Source organism: Ooceraea biroi, chromosome 11 (genome assembly GCF_003672135.1).
Source record: "Ooceraea biroi isolate clonal line C1 chromosome 11, Obir_v5.4, whole genome shotgun sequence".
Taxonomy (NCBI): Eukaryota; Metazoa; Arthropoda; class Insecta; order Hymenoptera; family Formicidae; genus Ooceraea; species Ooceraea biroi.
In genome coordinates this window covers 1,305,887-1,327,489 of record NC_039516.1, presented here as the reverse complement: position 1 = coordinate 1,327,489, position 21,603 = coordinate 1,305,887, and the positions used below count along the sequence as shown (strand labels likewise).

Here is a 21,603-nt window from a genome sequence, read left to right as displayed (position 1 = left end):
TCCAGGATAGTGAATTGTACGCTACGCGTTTCGGAGTCGAGTATAGAGTGCGAATGGTCGGGGAATCGGTGGATCGGCCATCTGCTTTAGCCGCAGCCAGAGCCACGTCATATTTGAGTGCCGCTGTGGAGCGAGCTGTCCGAGCTGGCTTCCGCGTTTTTACATAAAATTACGTTCTCGCAGCCACAGACATGAATATATTTCGACTGCTGGGTGACCTGTCGCATCTCCTAGCCATTATTGTACTTCTCCTCAAGATATGGAAAACGCGGAGTTGCGCCGGTGAGTTGTGCCGCTTATCGTTTCTCGTGCACTATTTACGGGGCGCTTTATCGTCCGAGCGCGATTACGCCGATAGACGCGTTGTAATTGTGCAGCCTTGCGCGGCATCCCGTTTGCCGGATAATAATCGCCGACACGCGAACTGTTCGCAGGTATCAGCGGCAAATCGCAGATCCTCTTTGCGATTGTTTACACCAGTCGTTATCTAGACCTATTCACCACGTTCATCTCAGCGTACAACACATTCATGAAGATCGTTTTTATCGCCACGTCTCTCGCCACGGTCTTTTTGATGTACGTCAAGTTTAAAGCCACGTACGACCATAATCACGATACGTTCAGGTAAGGTAACACTGCTGAAACTGCCGCTGTGCAACAACACTGTTCTTCCATTTGAGCGAATCGCGCCACAGTAATCACACGTGGATGGACTTTACGTTGCAGGATTGAATTCCTGGTTTTACCCGCATTCGTGCTGGCATTGTTGATCAATCACGAGCTGTCTGTCGTGGAAGTCTTGTGGACGTTTAGCATTTACTTGGAATCGGTGGCGATACTACCACAACTGTTTCTGGTATCGAAAACGGGCGAGGCGGAGAGCATCACCAGCCACTATCTGTTCGCATTGGGATCTTACAGAGGCCTGTATCTGTTCAACTGGGTGTACCGCTACTACGCCGAGGATCATTACGACTTGATTGCTATAGTCGCTGGATTGGTGCAAACGGTTCTCTATTGTGACTTTTTCTACCTCTATATCACCAAAGTACTCAAAGGCAAGAAGCTACAGTTACCTGCTTAGCTTCGGTGCGGAGTATCATCGTCATCTTTACATCGGAAGAAAACATTTGACTGCCTGCATTCGGCATCGCCGACGCGAGATCAATTCGGGGGATTTCGGAGGCACGAGAAACGCGTACGCGTGCGCGTGTATAAGTGTACGTTTCTGCTAAATACGGGATACTTCGCAGCGCCTGTGTCCTTTCAATTACTTCCTTCCTTCTCTCATGTATCATCCCACGTACGATGCCGCGTTTCCTTCCCAGGATCAGCCGTGTTGCGTTCTTTGTAACATTTTTTTCTTTTTTCTCATGTTTTATTTCAAGAGATGTGTACGTTGCTACAAGACAAAATCAAGATCAAGATAACTGTCTATCTTGTAGATTCGAAAATTCTAGGATAATAATCGGGAATAAAAGAAAGAGAAGAAAATTACAAAAAATTAGAAGACTTTCATTTATATTTACAGTCTATGTCGTTGTAATTTTCACTAATAAATGTAGCTATAATTAAACGTAATAGTGGTAACAATATCTTGTGTAAACATTCATCAAGAGATCCACAAGCGTGTGAACGGTGCCATTGTCAACAAGTACGCAGAGTAATATACTGTACCAAATCGGTAACATGAACCGCCTCTTCGAGGGTCGTCGAGCGATTTTTTACGTGTACAATGCCATTTTTGAGACTAGTCCCATCTACTGACACGATGAATGGTATCAGGCACATTTCCACAATTTCTTCCACGTCTGTCAATACAGTAGAAATTCCCCTTGTCCTAAGCATATTGTTTAGATAAAGCACAAACCGATTCAAGTCTTCTGCATCCGCGTCGGCGTCATCCTCCCGTTTCACTATACGAAACACGGTTTTGTATGGAGATAACTTGGGATGAATGTACGCTCTAGTTGATTTATTTGACATGTAACTGTCGCAGAGTAATGCCAGGCAGCCCCAATCCAAGGAAGTGACATGTTCAACTATATGCACATCTGCGACATTATCTTTACTATTTTCAGTCTGTAAATAAATAAGCCATTTAAATAATTGTCTTTTTCTAGTCTCTCTCTCTCTTTCTCACTTTTTTAATAGCATTACTGATACCACACTGATTAAGAAAATATTGTCATACCTGAGGAAACAATTTGCGCATGCCAGGATAATGAGTGATAGTCTCAACAGTGATATTTCCAAAGGGAAACTGCGCCTCTATCTCCGTCACGTCGAAACCTTTCGCCTTCTTTGCCTCGGCGAGCACAAATCTTGAGGGACTCTGCACGAGTTTACGCCACCATACCTTGCGTTCCCTCTGTTTCCTCTGCAGCAGACTCTTCGATTCCGACGCGTCGACGATCACGTTGACCTTGGCGATTTTATGAGAGGATACTCTACCAGCCGGCAATAGCGGCTCGTTCCATGCGCTTCTCGACGTCGCGATCACGGCGAGCGCGAATGGCGCACTGTCCATTGAACTGCTCCGCAACAGCTGTAGCGTGTCTGCAATCGTGTCGCAGGGGAAGACATTGTAACGTGGCATCGTGACGCAATGCGTGTACCAATGTTCCTCCAGATTCCTCAGCAACAGCTTACCCTGAGGCCCGTACGTGAAAATCCGTTCACACAGATTGAGAAAGTGCGGACTCGCGATCCTCAGTATAGCTTCGAGATTCATCGTTCGGGATTTGAATTCTTACTCGTCACCAAGGGCGCTACGAGGTACTCGGCCTCCAGCACTGCGGCGTTCCTCAGTACGTCGTGCCGATCGATGGCTCGCGGCACGTCCTCCCGCAAACAGATGTGCTCGTTTTCCAGAGTGCTGTGCATCGGACGCGCCGTCTCGTCGACGCGTGCCGTCCGTAGGCGCTCGGCAAACGCTACCGCCTCTTCGAGCACACGTTTGCTCTGCTCGTACTCGAAACCGACCAGCGCCAGCCTCTCGATCCTCCTGATCGTGCCTTCGTCGATCGCCAATCGTTTTCCCGGATCGTCCTTGCTGTCGATTGCCGCTTGGCGTTCCGCTTGCACCGTCGACGAGCAGAACGTTTTGAAAGCGGGAACCGCGCTACGACCATGTGTAAAGATAAACACACTTTTCCTGGAGAATCCGTACGCCCGTTGAATTCGCCGGAATGCATCCATCGTTGCCATGGTCATTGGTCCATGCTTGACGATCACGCGATCGGATAAGAATTGCAAACCGCTGTCTCTAGGAAGAATAGAGCAGCGATCTCACCTATGAACGGGAAATATAATAAATCGGAAATCTGTGCAATGAATTCGAAATCAGGAGACTGCTCACGCAATATCGTAATCTGAACTCGCCTTTCTTTCGCAGCTTTGCTCAAAAGATCGCTCAAACGGTTTTTAATCACACGTTGATCAGTCCTTCGTATTTGAAAAGAGAACGTGTTCAGCTTGCCCTTGAGTCATACTACTGGCACCTCACTTTCTAGGGGAAACCAGTGGGGACGTAATTCTCTATTATAGTCCCAAAAATAAACGCCATATTATTTGGCGCGTTGTCTATGCCATTGTGCGCCAATCAAAGCTTTTTCGTGCGACAGTGAGCCACAGCCGGAACCAACCACAGACGCATACGATTCATGCAGTTGGAAGATGTTTATCTCTCTCTCTCCCTTTCTTCCTTTCTTTGTCATTCGCCTTCTCGCTCTTACCTTTCCCTTTGGGATAACGATTAGGTGCATACTGAATAACATCGATCTCGATTTCTAGAACGGGGTCATCACGTAGGGGGCAACGATCCTGCAACATCCGTACGGAGGAAAACAGACTCGTGCATTCGAAGCGAGCGAGTCGAATGGCGATGATCGCGTCGCGTATCACGTTGTGTTTACCTACAAACGTACCCGTTTGAGCGCGACGAGTGTTGCGCTTTACGTGCGTTTACGGTGTCGTGAGAGAGTGCAGTGTGTGAAAATTTATGTGGTATCGACTCGGTAGAGTCTATCTTTCGGACGTGCAAACGAGTCGCATCGCTTCGCGTGGACGCGTCCACGGGTCCTCGTCGTTTCGTCGTCAGCATCCTTGCTGCCCTCGCATTTTCCCCTCGTACACCCTTTCTTTCTCGCTCGCTCGTTCTCTTTCCCCTCTCTTTTTCCCTCTCTTTCATTCTCGCACAATCGACAATGACGAGCCACGCCGTTCATCCTCGCTGGCGATGGTGCATCGTTTCTGCAAACATTCGCGTCAATGACGCAAAGTGAGTCTTGCCGCGTTTGCTGCGAACAAGTCTGGATGTCCGCTAATCCCGGATTTTAGGCCAGTCTAAAAACAAAAAGATGGATGCAACAATTGAGAGAGAGTGCAGCGCGTTGGGCGGTTTGTTTCAACAGATCGTCACTGACATGAAGGTAGGAAACGTTTGCTCGTTATGCCCGACCGATCTCGCTCGCTCTCCTCGACATTTCGTGTTTTCTACGTTTCACATTGCCGCCAATGCTTCGTCAAGCCGCTTCGTTTCCTCTTTTAGTTTTCCGTGTTTTACATTGTGATTTTTACATTTTGTTCTTATTTTCCTACAAATTCCGAATATATATATATATTTTTTTAAATTGAATTCTCAATACAGTGAGCTTGTTGATTTCCTCGCGAATGTTTTTGTTTGTACTCTAAGGCGAAAGATTTTCTATGTGAGCACACACTTTTCTTTATCACTAATTTACGTCAATCGTATCTAATACCAGCAAAAATAATTAACAGAAAAGAAATATATATATGTTACTATATTGAAACAATATAAAGTATCATTTGTGTCTTTTGGCCAGAAAAGGAAACTTGATTTTATTTATGTGAATTACATTTCACAGTGGGATATCAAGGAACAGTGTTAATTAGTACTATTATATATCTGATCAAACAGAATACGTGGGCGTGTGTATGATTATGTTATCCAGCATTCTAGTATGTCGTTCTAGATTCCCGTTTGACCAATCTAAACAGTGCAGTATTAACGCTGTGTCAATATTATTAATGAAATCTCAGGTTTAGGATACACTATAAAATTTGGTTTTACTTTTCTCTTTTTAGAACGGAGCACCACTTTGGGAAGATTTGATTTCAAAAGCTACAAAGTTACACGCAAGTTTGAGGTGAAGAGATTTACATATAATTTCAAATGTGCAAATAATTTTTCTGCTCGCTGATGATCTTTTAGTGATGATTTTTTTACATAGAATATATCAGGTTTCATCAACATCATGGAAAGATTTGACTAATTGTGATATAACGTGATGATATATGTGATAAAATACCATGTTGAAATTATCTGATGCATCATGCTTTTAGATACTAATCTTAACACATGCAATACACATGTTATTACAGAGCCGCTATCTTAGCTATCTCCGCATATCTCGAGGCTTTTCAGAAAATAGCAGATGCTGCGACTAACGCCAGAGGTAAATTTCGCGATGGGTTCATGAAAAGACTCACTTGTTTACTTTCCTCAAACTACCGACTGTTTCTTTTCTTTTTTCTCTGAAATGTGCTTGAGCGAACAAATTCAAACGGTACTACTTTTACTTAAGGTGCGACCAAGGAAATTGGAACAGCACTGACACGAATATGTCTGAGACATAAAGCGGTAGAAACTCGCATGAAATCGTTTACTAGGTACGTTGAAAAATATCCTTCACGCGATATAAAACGATATAAAATTACTGTGGCTACAGATGTATTTTTACACTTGTTAACATTGTCTTTGTATTCATACGCATTGCTTCTCTTAAGTGCTATTATGGACTGCTTGGTGCTGCCTTTACAAGAGAAATTGGAAGATTGGAAGAAGTCTTTGATCAATTTAGACAAAGAACATGCCAAAGGTTAGTGATTGTTACCGAGTATTCTGATAAGTAATTAAATTTTGAGGAAAAATCCCCGTTCTACAGAAGAATCTTTTACTTTCGCCAGAGTTCAAAAAGGCGAGGGCGGAGCTAAAAAAACGCTCCACCGATACTTTACGTCTGCAAAAGAAGAAAGCACGAAAGGGTCAAGTACACTTACATATTCAAGCTCAAAGTCACGGAGCATGCCTAAGCGACGTGGAACTCAATCGAATGTTGGAGTCGTCAGCGGCTGTCGTCCAGGAGAAAAGACTGAGTTTAGAGGAAACGGAACGAAAAGCCGTCCGCGCAGCCCTCCTCGAAGAGAGAGGCAGATTTTGCCTACTTGCCCGATTCTTGAAACCTGTACTCGTTAGTAGACTCTCTCAAAGTATACACACACACACATTTGTTAATTAAAGTACAATGGCAATATACATGTATATCTATGCATCTTCTGTTCCTCTACATGTGTGCGTAATCAACAATTTAGGATGAGGAGGTAGCAATGTTAATGGAATTGACACACCTGCAAGAGGTCTCGGATCAATTGCAAAAACACGCCGCATCGCCGCATCATTTACCGCCTGCGTCCGAGCAGGTAATAACGGACATAAAAGGATGCGACGTCACTCAATGGTCGTTGGCTACGCCGCCGTCGAGTCCGTCACTGTCTCTCGGATCGAGGAAGAGTTCTATGTGTTCGATCAGTTCTCTAACCAGTAGCAGTAGTGGCTCTTGTAAAAGCCATCCAAGTCCATCTGGACATCCCTGGCACAGATCCCTCTCTCAGGTAATTACACGTTAATTTTTTCTCTCTCTCTTCTTTCTTTTCCTCTTCTTTACGGATTGAGCCTTAGGTGTTTTTAAATTGCATGATATAATGAACCGTTAATGCATCGGCTGCAATGCACCGGTAGCCTTGCATATAGATTTTACGGATCGCACGAATCGCTCCATTTGCTCGTCGAGCGATAGCTTATTGTATGTGGTAGTCGATGTTGTACTCGTTATAGCCAGTCGGTGTCAGACCCGCCAGCATCAACGGCATCGTGACGTTGCGCCATTTGACGAGTGGCAGTTCTCGCGACTCTGGCTTTACCTCTCAGGACACGTTGTATAATCAGCCAATCTCCGAACATCAGGTAAGGTCAGTTTAATGATTAAAACAGTTGCGGAAATCCGTGATATGATATTTCATGCTGAATCCGAGTCCCGAGGGCAGATGTTACATCGAGGCCAAAATAAATAGATTCCTCACTAGTTTTGCAATAGTTTTGCGTTTCTCAAAACTTTAAGTTTTAGAATTCAGCCTCTATATGAGGCTTTACGAGCTTCCACTGCCTTAGTCACCATTATGTTGCTAGACCGCTTCATGTCCTTACACCAGTTGTAGATAAATTCTTTAACTCAAGTTGAATGTATTCGTATATTCATACATTGTATATGTGTACACATCTTGCGTCCCAGCTTAGCTCGTTGGTAGTCGACTAAAGGGATGGCTCCTGTTTTTAGGTATCGAATGTGTCTTCTCTAAGTAATCAAAGTACCGGTTGCACTGTAACAAGACCCGTGACAACTTCAACTTGGCCTGATTTGCAGGAAACGTCCGTTCAGTATGATCAACAGAATCCAGGCGCGGTGAACGAGCGGCCCCACACCATCTCCTCTGGTAAGTTATGACATTTATGCATTACTCGTGCATGCGAATCCAAGTGCTGCACACATTTACAATGTCGATTGTGCTTATTGTTCGCTGTTCCAGCGTACGAAAAGGGACACCAGAGACCGGCGCTGAGCGTTTATACATTCCAAGCCCCGGATCGCGATGGTAACAGTTGCTGTCACAGCCAGCCCGCCTCTCCAGTTTCCTCTTCCTCATCGTGCTCTTCCACGAACCAGCAGCTGTCTAGGGTACAACTCCGTAGGAATAACGGCGGCAGTCGTCCACCTATACCAAACAGATGTTCTAGTTTGGAGCGGCCGACGATTCCGGTGAAAAACGAGCCACCCGGAAGTCCACGGGGGAAACCCAAGTTACCTCTGCCGGCTCATTTAGCGAAAGGTTTGTGTAACATAGTATATCATAAGTACATGTTACTCTCGAAATTAAACCGCAAGATCTCTATCCAAGTAATGACGTAACGATATAATGCAGAATTAGCGACTCATCAGCTTCAGCAACCAATGTACGTAAACATGCACGAGTTGGCGAACCTGGCCGCTAGCCGTGCCCAGGAAATGCAGCTTCCGCTTCCTCCTCCTCCCCCCGCATCATCGGCAGCAGCAGGAACTGACAAGGTATCCTAATTGAAGTGACATGCACCAAAGGCTCGATGTGCCTTTATTTCAAGATATGCTTTTATTCTCACGCTCTGTTAAATTTATGTAGACTGAAGTACTGGAAAAAGATGCTGGCAGTCAGACGTCTGAATCGAGTTTGGAATCCAGTAGTGGATACGGCAGCCAAAATACTCTACCGCATTCTCATTCGCTTCACAATCAAAACGAGAACCTGTGGAACGTACCTGGTGCCGTGGCCACGTTAATGACGCGCAGAGGATCGATACAGCAAACTGCCAGACCACCGCCGCCGACCAGACGTACGTCCACCATTATCACCCCACATCCCACGTCGTCAACGTCCGTCAACGAGGATCGGGAAAACGTTTGCGATGAGACGGAGAATCTTCCGCCACCGCCCGCGTTCCTCCTAGAAGGTTCTTCGCCTACAGCCAGTCCTACGCCTCAGAGGTAGAAATCGACTCCGTTTTGCATTAATAATTTTCTAATTGAAAGATGCCAGGATCGTATTCCCTAAATTCCTGCATTCCTTTAAATAAAAATTCCGATCAGAATCATCAATATATTGAGAATAATTAAATTCGTTCCGCCAGAATCAATAGACGATAAATTGTTAGTTGGGTTATTCAAAACGAGAGTTTTATCATCAACATACACCCCGCACTTGCAAGTACTCAACGCTCTTCTCTTTTTCACAGATCCATCTCGGTTTCCGAAACTGTGAGGACTCTGACCGAACTCCGTCACACTCCGGCCAGTCCGTCACTCTTGCGAAAAACTACCGGACAGCAGCAGGCACTCAATAATCCGTCGAGCATCGTCCAGCATAACGCCATGCTGCAGATAACTCGTTCATCGGTGGACCGTTCCTGCTCGGCTGTCCGTTCGTCGTCGCAGGAACGTGGTGGATCTACCGGCACGCAGACAACTGCAGCCGGCCTTACGGTCAGCCAAGTCAGTCAAGGTGGCCAAGGACAGGGGCCGGGTGGCGTCGGGCAGGGCTTTATGGCGGTGCTCAATGCTAAACTCATCGGTACCATGAGCAGTAATGCCGTACCAGGCGCGAATGCAAGCGGCAGTCCAAAGTCCTTGAGAAAGCAATCACTCTTGGAACAGCAACAGCAGCAGCAGCAGCAGCAACAACAACAGAATAAGAATGTGAAGACAGCGACTTCTGGCTTTCTCGAAACACTGAATGCTAAATTGGCGCAGCAGCAACAAGCTCTGCAGCAAGCAGGAAGCACGAGTAAATCTGCTAGCATCAGACGCATAATGGGCAATCGTATGCCAATCATAGACCCTCTGCAAGTGAGGGATTCCCTGATGGATCAGATCAGACGAGGCACTCCTCTGAAGAAGACCAGCGGCCCGATCAACGATCGTTCAGCACCGAAAATCTACTGAGTATTCCAGCATCGATCTTCACGTAAATTCGTAATAATAATATTATAGTAATACGTTGCTTTAAGAGTACTCTGAGCAACGTTACTTCTCTTCTAATCATCATGACTGTTGCGCGAGATGCTACGAGAACGAAGGTGGATGAAAACCGGTATCTTCCGATTCCTCGTGTCAATGTTACATTTTGAATCGTGCGCGTAAACGTTAATTAGGATCACCGTTATGTTTATCGTATCGCTCGTTTCCGCTGTCGTTTGCTATAATCCTGATGAACGCAGGCTCCATATTAAATCAACATATGATTTACTGTAATACAGCGTATCGAAACGTCGTGCAGTTGAGTAAAAGTGAGTGAGTAGGGTAACAATGTTACACACACGTACACGCGCGCGCGCGCGTATCATACATACATGCATATACATATATATATAATTACTATTGATTACGATTACATTGTAGCGTAATACTTAAAAGAAATCCAACATAGAGAGATTTTTATAATAATGTGTGAATATTTATAAAGGAAACTAATTTCGCGATTCGAGGAAATCGCCTCGTAAGATCCATATCGATACAACGACAATACTCCAGTACAACTTGTGTCTTATAGTTCTCTATTTTTTCTGCTTGATACAGCTTAATGTGAATAAACTCTCAGTGCTCTATTTATCATCACCGCGTAATCCATGATTAAGTATATATATGATGGATCTGCGACACGGCAAACAAAATCATACGCAATTTAATATCGAGCTTGTGCACTCAAGATACAATTTGTAAAAATGCATACTCGCCAGAGGTATCTTACCTTGTAAGGCGCGTTTTTTTATTTTTATATAAGAGAGTACCTTTTTTGCCAGTTTCCACGTTATCTAATTTCGCACATTGCCGCGCGTTTGACATGACATGGAAAAATGGCCACGTGTTTCCAAGTAGTGTTATTCTACGCCATCGAGAGTATTCTCGTTTACGAATCGATGGTACATGTACTAATCGTTATACTACTACGACACATCTCTCAGTGTCGATAAGTGTTTGTCGATAAACATACGTGTCGCGCCTTCGCAAAGATCATACGTATTTACGGTCGTTGCCGCTTACAAGCTACGGTTACCGCATTGTCGCGACTTTAAGGGGAAAATCTCTCTCAGGATCGAGCGAACGTTTCGAAACGAATTATTTAATTATTTATTAATTACGAATTATTTAACTTTACGCGCGCCACACGCCGTTAGTAATTTACATCATCATAAATGTATATCTCTTGATACGCATTCTTTATTTTTTTTTACTTGTCGCTGTTCGTGCCACATGTTCACCGTCAATATTCCTATTCAAACGTGCGGTCGGAGATACGTCGGTCGTCTAAGCGCAAAAATACGACGAATATCGATTATTACTGCCAATTATAGTAATTTTTTCATTTTTTGCGTAAGTAGTTTTTAATGGTACTTTAGCGAACCGGCGCGATGAATAGTGTATAGTGTGAGCAATAGTATATACGTTTATTTATTTCGAGTATTTAATTGTATACAGGCGTGAATATAGATACTTCCACAGAACTTATCCATTTGATATTTAATGATATTCGTCTTTCGAGAATTGATGGAGTGTTGATGCGAATAGGAGGTAGATTCGATCCCGATATCTCTTTGCAAAATCTTATCAACGTTAAATGTCAAATGGACTCTATATATATATAAATATAAATATAAAATTGCGGGTTAAAAGCGCATTAAATAAATAATCGTACATATATTGTAATGAAATACTATTTAATGTAGCAAGAATGCGCGCGATTAAAGTGATTGTTAATTTGTAATAACTATTACGATGCGATCAAACGTGGACAACAAATAAAGATACATTTGTCTGTAACTCGATGTGCTCTCATTTTATCCGCTTGTTTGAGTTTCCCTTATTCACGCGATTGTTTTTATGACAAGATGTGATTTCTAAGCAATATATATTAAGGTGCACTTGGTTAACAATTTATTTAACCCGTTAATCGGTTGCTGATGACGCGTTACGCCAACGCACAAAGTCGATCGCAACTAGTCTGTCACAGTGGGATCCGTTCGTTGCGTACTTTGCGCCTTGACGTAACCGAGAGAGTTATGACGGTGTAGAGACTTATTGTACATACATGTAAAGTTGCAAGGCAGAGAAAGGAGATTCGTGATGAGAACTCAAAACGTATTTTATACGAGATTGTCTAGAATACCCTGTACGAAATCTGTTTACCGTCAAATTATTATATATACAAAATGTCTTAAAATAAATGGATCAAATAGTAACAAATAGACAAATTTCTTGTCAAAATCAGTCGAAATTCACAGTCGACCTATAGATATGGGTTTTATTCTATTTCAAGTACGCGCACATATGTATATTTAAAAATATGTCTTCATATGTCTGAAAGGAGTTAGATTATTTTATCGATTGAGGATCAATCCACCTTGGGAAGGGGTAAAATATGTTTGAGAGATGCGTTATCGCACACGTTGACTCGCACACGTCGCCCGAGCGTCCATTATTTCACGTGGAACACCACCGACCGGTGCTAATCCGTATATTGAATCCGACTCATCTAGAACGTGTCTGAAACTCGTCATAACGTGGCGATTGTGCGAGAATTGCGGAAACTCGCTGTTTCCAAAGTGCATCAGCAATGCCAGACTTCCAGCTAAAACAGAAATTTTCAATCGTTAATAACGTTAATATACGTGTACATGAAATCGTTTTTATTTATACGCGTGTTGTAATCGTGTACTTACGATTGTCTAAAGGTGGGCAGGAACAATTGGGATTTAAGACGAACGCGATCGTTGAACGGAGACGTTTAATTTGGTGCGACGGTTGCACGTCTAACAGGAGCCTTGCTTTCCGCAATCGTCTGATCGCGGCTTTTACGACACCATTGGCAGAGCAATAGATATCGTTGATGTCTGATGGCAATTCGTCGGCGCATACAGGGCAAGATTCATTCGAGCCAAGAGGGACTGAAATAATGGAAACGTTAATCAAAGCGACCTGGAAATTTATCGTTTCACACGTATCATTCGCTTAAACTTATTACGTACATGGTGTTTGTAATGGCACGTTGCTCATGTCTTCTTCCATCTCCTGACTACTTTGATCGGTGATGTTTAATCGCGGATCGTTAAAGATTACGGTATCGGGTTTCACGTAAGTCAACGCGGGTCCTTCGATGCCGTCAGGAGTCGCCAATTCGTGATCAACCACGATAAAAAGAGGATTTCCGCTAAAATCGCTTTCTTGGTCCCGTCTGTTGAAAGCGAAAGATAAAGATGTTGCCACATCTTCGAGATCCACGTTAGGCGGTCCAAGCTTATCAAACACGGGGTTCAGATTAATATCCGGCTCGTCCGGCAGTTGGCCGCTACCAGTTTCTCGCTGCGACACTAAAATTGAATTGACAAAATGGCAAGAAAATGAATGATTGTTAAAAATGTAAGATGTTCATCTTGTTGATTTCTGGCGTCAGTCGAGGCTGGCCTGAACTGAATCCCGAATAGCAAATACCTGATTGCTCTACAGTTTCATTTTGAGTGTTCGGAATTCCCTCGACGCCGTCACTCTTGGCTGTTTTTTCGACAACCTCGTCTTTTTTCGTATTCTTCGTGGTATGCTTTTCCAATTCTTGCACCGGTACCTCTACCGGTACCTCTACCGGCACCGGATTAGGAATCTCAACTTCTTCAATCGGAGTGGCACTACTGCAAGTCGGCGCAAAGCTATAACTCTGAAAAAACGTGAGACTTGAGTGTCATAATGTATGTATAATCACAGCGATCGCGAAATAATATATTCTTATTTTATGCTGAATGTCGTAAACTTACACTAGATATTGTCAATTCTTGTTGATAATAATCGTAAAGCTTTACATTCGCTGGCTCGAGTCTGTCAACGATATTCTCCCTAGTCACCGTGAAAGATATGCAAGTCTTTTGATTGATCAACTTGTCGAAGTAAATGGTGACGATGCCGCGATCCTCCTCGAAACGTTTCACTTCTGCAAATATTAGGTTGTCTTAAAGTTTAAGTTTTAAGCAAAGAATTTCACTTCGGTATTACGCAAACAATTGATTGGAGTGTGTCAATTGGGTTTAACATAATAATCACGACGCGATATTGCACGCAATAATTATAATTCCGCGCACTTACTCGTGGCCGCATCCTCCAACAGGGAATAAAGGCTCGTGCGATCTGGAACGTATCCGCTTATCATGCCGATTTCTAATAATGCCATATTACTTTCTCCATCTGCCATCTTATATCGTGTACAGATCGTAATCTTTTGCGTCGAGCATTCATCTGCCCAGGTTGCGGGAGCGGCGTTGACCGAGAGATCGAAAGCTTCGGAGCCGGTCGCGTGTGCGACGTTATACTTCATGTTGCTCTGGAAACGTGAAATTCTGCTTTAAAAGTATATTTTTTAAACACAGCCTTATGTTCTCTTAGCAATTATTTTTTCTCAGTCTGCTCTTATTTCTTCACTTAATACAACGAAGAAAAAGAAGAGAAAGAAAAGCTCTTGTTAAAAAGGAAATGATGTTATAAAACTACCTGTACCAAGACGCAGCCTTCACCTTCGGCAAAGATCTCCACTATCGTGGGTATCACGGGCAAATGTATCTCCGTGAGGACCATACGATTGTCGTTGTGCATTCTGTACACCTGATCTACCTCGCCAGCGGTCACTAGTACGGAGAGGTCCATGGTGTTGCCCGACATCGCAGCGGCGTACTTGGTGAGCGCCTCGAGACCGAGTACGGTGTCCTGCGTCGATGTGAAACCACCCTCCGCGTTCCGCTGCTTCGACATCCAACGAACCGCTTTCAGTGCCTCCACCATGTTTGCCTCGCCACCTAATTTCACCAGCGACAGCACGGCATACGCCGTCATCTCGACGCTCAGTCCTAACGAGGGTTTGTGCTTGTCTTCCCACCAAAGAAGATCCTACATGAATGAACAGACATTGATCAAGATCAAAAACTCGCATCTGACTGCCGTCTGATACACGTACATGGTTCCGCGTTGCGCGAGCCATCAGCAACTTCATGCTGTCGTTCGCTTTCGGGCGCTCCAACAACGCCAAAGCGTAAGTAGATAAAGCTGCCGTGTACGTCGTACCGCCACCGTCCTCCATTTCCCCTTTCTCCAGACAGTGCAGAGCGTTGTTGATGAGCGACGCTGTTAACGGTACGCCCGATTCTAAGAGAGCGATCAGTATGTAGGCCGTCAACGCCGAAGAGGAATTGTCGTCATCTTGCAAGCCACCCTGAGACAAATTCGCACGAACAGTTTTGTTTATTCTTCAAGCACGAGAGGATCAGACGTATACCTGCTACGCTAGTTTCTTTACACCTCGTGTCAGTACCTTCATGTCTTTGTGAAATACTCTGCCTATTACAGGGAAGCATCCGTTCTCCAATTGCTTTCTCACTATCCACTTGACAGAGAGCTTGAGATCTCGTTCGTCGATGTGAATCATACTCCTCGCTTGAGCGAAAGATTTTACCACGAATGCGGTGAGCCAAATCGAACTGTCGTCATCCGAGCTTTCCGGGCCGAACGCCGAGTACGCGCCACTCGGATGTCTGTATATCAACTCGCGCTGGTATCCTGCACGTTACAGCGATGCGTGATCAAACTTTCCTTTCTCAATCATGAATTGAGATCAAGATTGACAAGATCAAACACACGTACCTTTCTCCATATTCTTAATTGCCTTCGCTCTCAGTCCCGGGTTTTCAATCCCGGTCGCATCCAGGTAGCCAATCACATGGATATTGGGAACGAAGAGAATCATATTTTGTTCACCGCAACCCATCGGCAGGCGAACGAGATTGTCCAGATTCTCGAGAGCCGGACCCAAGATGTCTCCTATCAAGGAGACGTACGCCCTCGCGCTTTCAGGCACTAAGTCATCGGGTAAATCGAGTTCCCACGTAATGGTGGAATCGTCGCTGAAATCTTTCGGGCAGATAAACGCCGATTTAGTCGCTTCGACGGGGAAACCTTCCGGTAACACAAGTATTGGCTTCACGATCACGTCCCTGGAAAAGGTGCGTTAGTCATAGACGTACCGAATTATCCTAAGTATTAATTAATTATCTTAAGTTATCGTTAGACTACTTGCCGAGTATACAAGAGTATTTCCGGGCCGCAAGGTTCCGCGTAATCCGAATCAATCGAGGCGGAAACCGTGATGTTAACGTCACCAAGCACACGTGGCCTTAGAATGTACTCGTGCACCACACTACTCCGAGGTTCTACGCAGAACGAAGCTACCGGATGCGACAGATGCAAGTCGAGCCCCGTTGCGTCTTCCAGTTTGATCTTCACCTACAAATGCCGATCATCCTTTCAATTAGTTTGATCACTAGTCGTCATTTTTATGAAACCTCACCGGTAGACTGTGTTGCATGTAATTGAACAAGGAAACTTTCATGCGTAACATTTCCCCACGTTTTACGCTGTACGGTAGACTGTAATCAAGGAAGAACGGCTGGAATCCTGTGATAGTGGTCGGTGGTGCTATTCCAAGGCCGTGCGTAGGTGAGATACACGCGGTGTATCCGATCCAATCGGTAATGGTATGAGGCAGAGTACGCTCTACAGTCGTTTTGCCTTCCTTTCTAAAGGGCAACCAAAAAGGAAGAGAAAATCCAAGTTTATATGAGTTTAAAAATCGACGGGTTGTTGCGTATCGAGAAACAAAGTCGAGGAAAAAATTCGATTTAATCCGAGTACGCGTACCCAGTTGATACCAATTCCCACAGCCACGTTTCAGGGAAGTAGGATCTGAGATCCGCAGAAAGCGAGGGCTGATCGAGTGCTTGATCTACGTAGCTCTGCTCGGGACCCACGTTTAATAACGGATACGCCATGGGCAATGTTTTCGCCGTTGCCATAATTCCTGTCAAGACAATCGTACGTTTATCAGATTCTTTCGAGAGATCATAATTTCAATTTCTGAAAACGCTTACCGGCTTCCTGCAACAGATCCGTCTTTTGGAAATTGAATGGAGCTTGGTACATTTTGAACGAGACCGTGGAGAAGGGAGGGCACGGCCGTGTCTCGAGTACCAAATCGCTCATCACGATAGCTCCGAAATCCTGAAATATTAAAGCAGAAAAAGGTTCCAATGAATATATAGTTATCTTTCTCGCAATCTCTTGGCTTTACATATACATTTCCCGAAAGTTCTCACATCGAACGCTTGTATGGCGTCTACATAATTCACACTCCTGCCGTTATACATGACGCTTCTTCTCCTTTTCCGCGCCCATGCGTCCCAGAAGTCTGGGGCGAAAGCGGGCATTGGTAGATGATCGATTTCTTCGGTATTTCGTTCTTGTTGCGTCGTAGCTGTGAAAAATTTACGTTATAAATACATCTCGAGCCAGGTGCTACGAATCATTTGATGTGAATCGTGACAATTTGGAACTTGATAAGAATAGATTTTTTTTCCATTATTTTTCCTGAAAATTTCGTCTCGTCGATCGCGGGATCCACATGGATTTTTTTCCGTACCTTTGCAATGGGTCCACGACCAAATATGCGGCTCGGACTCGATCTGAAATCTCTTCAACTGCTCAAATGTTTGATCGGCGTCGATCAGATTCGCTTTGGATCCTGCCAAGAACCGAGTCGACTTGTCGACTGCCGAGATCCCGCAGAGAGACCACGGAGCGGCCTCCACGTGATACTGAGTGGCCGTTCCAGGTGTCTGAGCATCCGTGTGCCAAGCGGTCTTCACCTTGTTTTCGAAGCAGTGTCCGACTTTGATCGAGTACGTGGTAGCGACAATCTCGCCGTCCGGTCGAACGTAATACAGTAATAATTCCGAGACCGGTGCCATAGATGGAGTAATCTTGACACTGAGGGGAAATCTGAGAAAAACGAGAAGTTGCGGTGACAAATTATCAGCATTACTCGTACTTTACGCTCAGCTCGAGGTATTACCTGTGAACAATGGTACCCTGATCGGTCTTGTTCCCCGGTGTCTCGATGGCACCCAACAAATTCCGGAATTCCGAGTAATTCAAAACTGTGTCTCTCGTCGGCCGGTGCTTCACGTGACCGTATATTAGCAGATCCTCCTTTGAGCTGATCGAGTAATGAAAGGAAATGGACTCGTTGGTCTTGCTTTTCGCCGACACCGTGTACATAACGTTGAATGAATATTTTTCACCGCAGACGATCGGTTGGTAACCTCGGGCTACCGCCAAGTAGCTGTCCGACGGCGAGTACCAAGGATTCACGTCGATATGTGCCGATGGCTGATCCATAAAGACCTAATGATTTATCTTCAGTTAGAATCTCTGGACAGAGCATCCGCGCACGGCGGCGCGAATGTCGGACGATGCAAAATGCACGAAGGAAAAAATCGCAAAAACTCGCTAACGTACTCGCCAGCGCGTGTCCGGTGAATAGTACTTGGTGGGATAATCGACACCGGTCGCGACGAAACTCAGCAAGACGATGTTCTTGTGAGGAGGTGGCACGACAAAATCGACGAAACCGTCGGACGAAGATACGAAGTCGCGGCACTCCACTACCACGCGAAGCCACTCGTCCTTGCCGCGTACTCGCACGCAAAGCTGAATCTTCTCGTGCGGTGCTGGAATATCGTCGTGTCGTGAGACACGTAGCTGCGACAATAACGTTACCCGTGAAAAATACCTTCAGATCTGGTACTTGTGTTATGCATATCTGACACTTGTAAAGTTCCTTTTCTCTTTACCTTTCCGTGATACGGTAAACCCAGCTTAAAATATTTCGGCGTGTACGGCAGAAATTCCAATTTTAAGGCCTGATGCACAACCACGGTCCGACTGATTGCCGTCTCCACTGTTCCGGTACCGGTCTCGGTGAAGTTAGCTATGAGAACGATATTGTTCGGTGCCACTTTCCACTGAGCCAGTCCGAGCACCGCGCTCGACAGGACGAATTCAGTGCAACCGTCCGGGGAATCCAACTGTAACCATCAGTTGCGTAAGCTTATCGCACGAGGACAGAGAATCCACGAGCACACTATATTTGTGAACTATTTCTGTTTGATCTCTATGACTTCATCTCCATGACCTGAATTATCTTATTTATATAATTATGTAAGATAATTAAATATGCTATCGCGTTTCGCTGTTTGAACAGGATAATGAGAAATCGACGAGATCGTAGGAACTGTTTACCTCCGTTTCATAATGTATTTCCGGGAGATTGGGCTTCCGTCTCCACGTCGGTATTTGCGGCGTCGATTTTAGGAGTAATCTACCCTTGACGGGTTTGCCGTAGCTGTATCTGTAACATGATAATAATATTCGCGATAACGACAGCACGTGGCAAAATTTTGCCAAAACAGAATGCTCACTTTGCGCAAATGTTCCACGTAACATTCTCCGCATCCGCAAGAATGTATCCCGGTGAAGTTATGGTCACTTGAAATCTCGGAAGAACGTATTTTTTCACTTCAAATACGGTTGAATGCATCAGCTGCGGTTGAGACTTTCTCTTTTCTACTTTAATTTTCCAGGCACCCTGCAAACCAAGTATCTTGAGTCGTTTGCCGCTACCGATTCCGATCAACTTTATTTAACAAGATAAATGTTATCATGCGAAAAGAACAAAACAAGCGCCAAAACTTTACCGGACTTGGCTCCGGAGACAGAGAAAACTTCAATTGCGCCATTCCATTCTCGGTACTGACGTTGGTCCACTGTACCACCCGCACTTCGGATGGATTTTCGATCCAGATCTTTGGTATCTGAGAAGAGAAAAGGAAAAACTTTGGCATTATTAAATGTATCGGTATTTGTTGCATATTTAGCCAAATAAGTGTGACGGACCGTTTTTTTCCAGGGCTTCAGGTCATGCTTGAGCATGAGAACTCTGATGTTCACATCTTGCCCTGCTTTGTAAACAGGCTTATCCGTTTCCACGAACGTGATTATAGAATCATGCTCGATGTAGACTTCTTTCTCCGTCTCCACGACGTAATCGGGATACTTATCGAATTTTATCTTCAATCGTAATCGCCCGTTGAAATATTTCGTATAGGGTACCGCCAGTTCCAGGCACGTTTCTATTGCTGCAAAAGAACAAGCTGTAACGTTTACTTATACTCATAGACTGAATCTCTACTGAATATAATCTAATTTTAAAATCTAGACGACTGACAACAATCTTGCTGTAAAAACAGAATAAGATAAATCGAGAAAGAAAGTAAGATTTATTATCCGAAAAATAGATTTCTATACTTGGAGAATGAATCACTGGAATCGCATTGCATCTTCATCCAGTAATTTATTTCGTTTGAGATTTGTTATCCGCATTCTCGATTGATTGATTGATCAATTTTAATGAACGGCTGTGTCGGTCGGCGTACGTATGAGACGAATTGGATCTCTCGATCGAGCCGTACTTGTTGTTTATAGCTCGTGCATAACAATGCACATGGGTTTCCCATGTGATCTAACCGATTAGTTATTTCCCCTTCGGAGAGTGAATCTCTCTGTTCATTTAGCTCCCCCCGCAGGAAGCGACGACAATTTCAATTTACGATTTGTTTAAAGCGTCCGATTCGAGCCGAAGCAAGGGAGGAGAGAAGAGAGACAGGGTCCGATCCAACGGCGTAGCTAGCATCTTTCGATCTGGAAGCGAAATCTCTCGTAAATTTCCACGTCAACATGTTTATCGGTTCTCTGTCACCATTTGAAGGTACTCTTTCACTTAAAGGTGGACCTCAAAGTATCACTTCCGTCTGCTATCCCATCGTCGGGATAGCTCGATAGCGCGAACGTACCACTCTGTGAGACTAATTCAACTACAGCTTCAACTACGGATCATTGTTGCGTCGCGTGCGCGCGACAATACGCCCGGTCGTAGTGAGCGTAACCGAATCAGGAATCAGGAAAATGAAGAATGATGAAGAAACAATTTCCCGCATCTCAACCCTTTCTCCGAAAACAATTTGACAATTTTCTTGAAGAACATATGTATCGCGATACCATTACGACATGTATCACGCTATCACATGTCCATTGCGATAAAGCGAAACTATCGGTATTGGCCGTTGCAATTAAAGGGTCGTATCGGATCAAGTGAAAAGCGCTTGCCTGTTCTGACGATCCTGTTGGCACTGGCCAGTACCTCATCCTCCGCGCTCGTACCCGTTGACGGGGACAGTAGCTCCAGAAGAACATGCGCCGGCGGTTCGAGATTGTGCAGCGACAAGCAGCCGTTTTCGGTCTCGCCAGCCAGTAATCTCCTCGGCGCGATGAATACGTATCCTCTGAAAAGAACGAGAATCATCTTCTTAGTCTCAGGGGGAACGAACGACACTATAAATGCGGGACGCTAAATGCTCCGAAGAAGGACAACTCGGGCATACGTATGCGACGAGCGTGCGACGTGTGGTCTTTACCGATTAACAGATGCACCGCCTTCGCAGGGTCCAAGACACGCGTAAAAAAGGTAGAACAATACGCAGTGTACGATTAGCTTAGCCATCGCTTAGTCTCTGTCTAATTCGACGGTGTAATTTGATGGAAAAAAAGTTGAGTGGTCCTCAGCCGATTGTCGCGAGCATACCACCGAGAAACGCACTCTCGAGGCTCCGCGCAAAACAGCCCCTTGGAAAAAAATGTTTATCGCCCAACAGGAGAGAGCAACAGTCGACAGAGGTTGCGGGCGGACTGAAAGCTCGATATTCCTACCGGTTGCTCTTATTATTAATCGCTCGAGTCCGCATAAGGAGGAGAGGGTTACACGGGGCGCGGATAAATCGCGAGAAGTACCGCGTTGCGCGCGTCGGGTTTATCGTGCCATGCTCGATCTTTTCTACGTCGTCAGTTCTACGTTGTTTCTCTTCCGGGAAATCGTTCCTCTACAGTACGTTGTCGGTATTTCGTCATTTCTTTTTCGCTCCTTCACTCTCGTACCTTATTTAGTCTGTATTCCATT

At 44.7% G+C, this 21,603-nt stretch overlaps 5 protein-coding genes across 9 annotated transcripts; 2 read left to right on the top strand and 3 right to left on the bottom strand.

Annotated features, from left to right (window-relative positions):
• Positions 1-6: 6 nt before the first annotated feature.
• On the top strand, positions 7-1,578 carry LOC105274543 (ER lumen protein-retaining receptor). The gene is made up of 3 exons (XM_011330775.3): positions 7-282; positions 435-624; positions 727-1,578. The coding sequence occupies exons 1-3, from the start codon at positions 192-194 to the stop codon at positions 1,082-1,084; spliced, it is 639 nt and encodes a 212-aa protein (XP_011329077.1). The 5' UTR covers positions 7-191; the 3' UTR covers positions 1,085-1,578.
• Positions 1,505-2,770, bottom strand: LOC105274542 (DNA polymerase subunit gamma-2, mitochondrial). Of its 2 annotated transcripts, XM_011330773.3 has the most exons (3): positions 2,653-2,759; positions 2,195-2,559; positions 1,505-2,082 (listed from the first exon to the last, which is right to left on the bottom strand). In XM_011330773.3, the coding sequence occupies exons 1-3, from the start codon at positions 2,732-2,734 to the stop codon at positions 1,648-1,650; spliced, it is 882 nt and encodes a 293-aa protein (XP_011329075.1). In that variant the 5' UTR covers positions 2,735-2,759; the 3' UTR covers positions 1,505-1,647. The 2 variants fall into 2 exon arrangements, with proteins under 2 accessions (XP_011329075.1, XP_011329074.1); XM_011330772.3 differs by having other exon boundaries at positions 2,195-2,770.
• Positions 2,702-3,516, bottom strand: LOC105274541 (glutamyl-tRNA(Gln) amidotransferase subunit C, mitochondrial). Its single transcript, XM_020034519.2, has 2 exons — positions 3,385-3,516; positions 2,702-3,295 (listed from the first exon to the last, which is right to left on the bottom strand). The coding sequence occupies exon 2, from the start codon at positions 3,214-3,216 to the stop codon at positions 2,731-2,733; it is 486 nt and encodes a 161-aa protein (XP_019890078.1). The 5' UTR covers positions 3,217-3,295; positions 3,385-3,516; the 3' UTR covers positions 2,702-2,730.
• A 250-nt stretch (positions 3,517-3,766) lies between these two features.
• Positions 3,767-11,483, top strand: LOC105274539 (MTSS1-like protein). Of its 4 annotated transcripts, none has more exons than XM_011330768.3 (13): positions 3,767-4,433; positions 5,110-5,171; positions 5,407-5,480; positions 5,610-5,694; positions 5,812-5,903; positions 5,992-6,275; positions 6,397-6,696; positions 6,920-7,048; positions 7,506-7,575; positions 7,669-7,968; positions 8,062-8,204; positions 8,296-8,657; positions 8,906-11,483. In XM_011330768.3, exons 1-13 carry the CDS (start codon positions 4,362-4,364, stop codon positions 9,609-9,611), a joined length of 2,679 nt encoding a protein of 892 aa, XP_011329070.1. In that variant the 5' UTR covers positions 3,767-4,361; the 3' UTR covers positions 9,612-11,483. The 4 variants fall into 4 exon arrangements, with proteins under 4 accessions (XP_011329070.1, XP_011329069.1, XP_011329072.1 ...); XM_011330767.3 differs by having other exon boundaries at positions 7,419-7,575; XM_011330770.3 differs by lacking the exon at positions 6,920-7,048 and having other exon boundaries at positions 3,770-4,433.
• Positions 11,484-11,790: 307 nt separating this feature from the next.
• LOC105274538 (murinoglobulin-1) lies at positions 11,791-21,344 on the bottom strand. The gene is made up of 25 exons (XM_011330766.3): positions 21,065-21,344; positions 20,757-20,932; positions 19,488-19,729; positions 19,289-19,405; positions 19,013-19,179; positions 18,834-18,942; positions 18,386-18,619; positions 18,051-18,293; positions 17,605-17,936; positions 17,173-17,531; positions 16,850-17,007; positions 16,625-16,754; positions 16,395-16,554; positions 16,045-16,273; positions 15,775-15,980; positions 15,342-15,691; positions 15,013-15,257; positions 14,659-14,913; positions 14,199-14,591; positions 13,797-14,031; positions 13,472-13,644; positions 13,155-13,374; positions 12,692-13,033; positions 12,386-12,610; positions 11,791-12,294 (listed from the first exon to the last, which is right to left on the bottom strand). The coding sequence occupies exons 1-25, from the start codon at positions 21,148-21,150 to the stop codon at positions 12,101-12,103; spliced, it is 5,580 nt and encodes a 1,859-aa protein (XP_011329068.2). The 5' UTR covers positions 21,151-21,344; the 3' UTR covers positions 11,791-12,100.
• Positions 21,345-21,603: the final 259 nt, after the last annotated feature.

What these genes read in the sequence shown, in the direction of transcription:
- LOC105274543 (XM_011330775.3), top strand. Translation starts at nt 192, where the DNA reads ATGAATATATTTCGACTGCTGGGTGACCTGTCGCATCTCCTAGCCATT. An exon ending in GAAAACGCGGAGTTGCGCCG is followed by an intron (nt 283 to 434) that starts GTGAGTTGTGCC and finishes AACTGTTCGCAG; the next exon opens with GTATCAGCGGCAAATCGCAG. An exon ending in CATAATCACGATACGTTCAG is followed by an intron (nt 625 to 726) that starts GTAAGGTAACAC and finishes TTTACGTTGCAG; the next exon opens with GATTGAATTCCTGGTTTTAC.
- LOC105274542 (XM_011330772.3), bottom strand. Translation starts at nt 2,734, where the DNA reads ATGAATCTCGAAGCTATACTGAGGATCGCGAGTCCGCACTTTCTCAAT. An exon ending in TGCGCAAATTGTTTCCTCAG is followed by an intron (nt 2,083 to 2,194) that starts GTATGACAATAT and finishes ATTTATTTACAG; the next exon opens with ACTGAAAATAGTAAAGATAA.
- LOC105274541 (XM_020034519.2), bottom strand. Translation starts at nt 3,216, where the DNA reads ATGACCATGGCAACGATGGATGCATTCCGGCGAATTCAACGGGCGTAC.
- LOC105274539 (XM_011330767.3), top strand. Translation starts at nt 4,362, where the DNA reads ATGGATGCAACAATTGAGAGAGAGTGCAGCGCGTTGGGCGGTTTGTTT. An exon ending in AGACAAAGAACATGCCAAAG is followed by an intron (nt 5,904 to 5,991) that starts GTTAGTGATTGT and finishes TACTTTCGCCAG; the next exon opens with AGTTCAAAAAGGCGAGGGCG. An exon ending in GATTCTTGAAACCTGTACTC is followed by an intron (nt 6,276 to 6,396) that starts GTTAGTAGACTC and finishes TCAACAATTTAG; the next exon opens with GATGAGGAGGTAGCAATGTT.
- LOC105274538 (XM_011330766.3), bottom strand. Translation starts at nt 21,150, where the DNA reads ATGGCTAAGCTAATCGTACACTGCGTATTGTTCTACCTTTTTTACGCG. An exon ending in GAAATACTCTTGTATACTCG is followed by an intron (nt 15,692 to 15,774) that starts GCAAGTAGTCTA and finishes CACCTTTTCCAG; the next exon opens with GGACGTGATCGTGAAGCCAA. An exon ending in TATTTCACAAAGACATGAAG is followed by an intron (nt 14,914 to 15,012) that starts GTACTGACACGA and finishes AATTTGTCTCAG; the next exon opens with GGTGGCTTGCAAGATGACGA.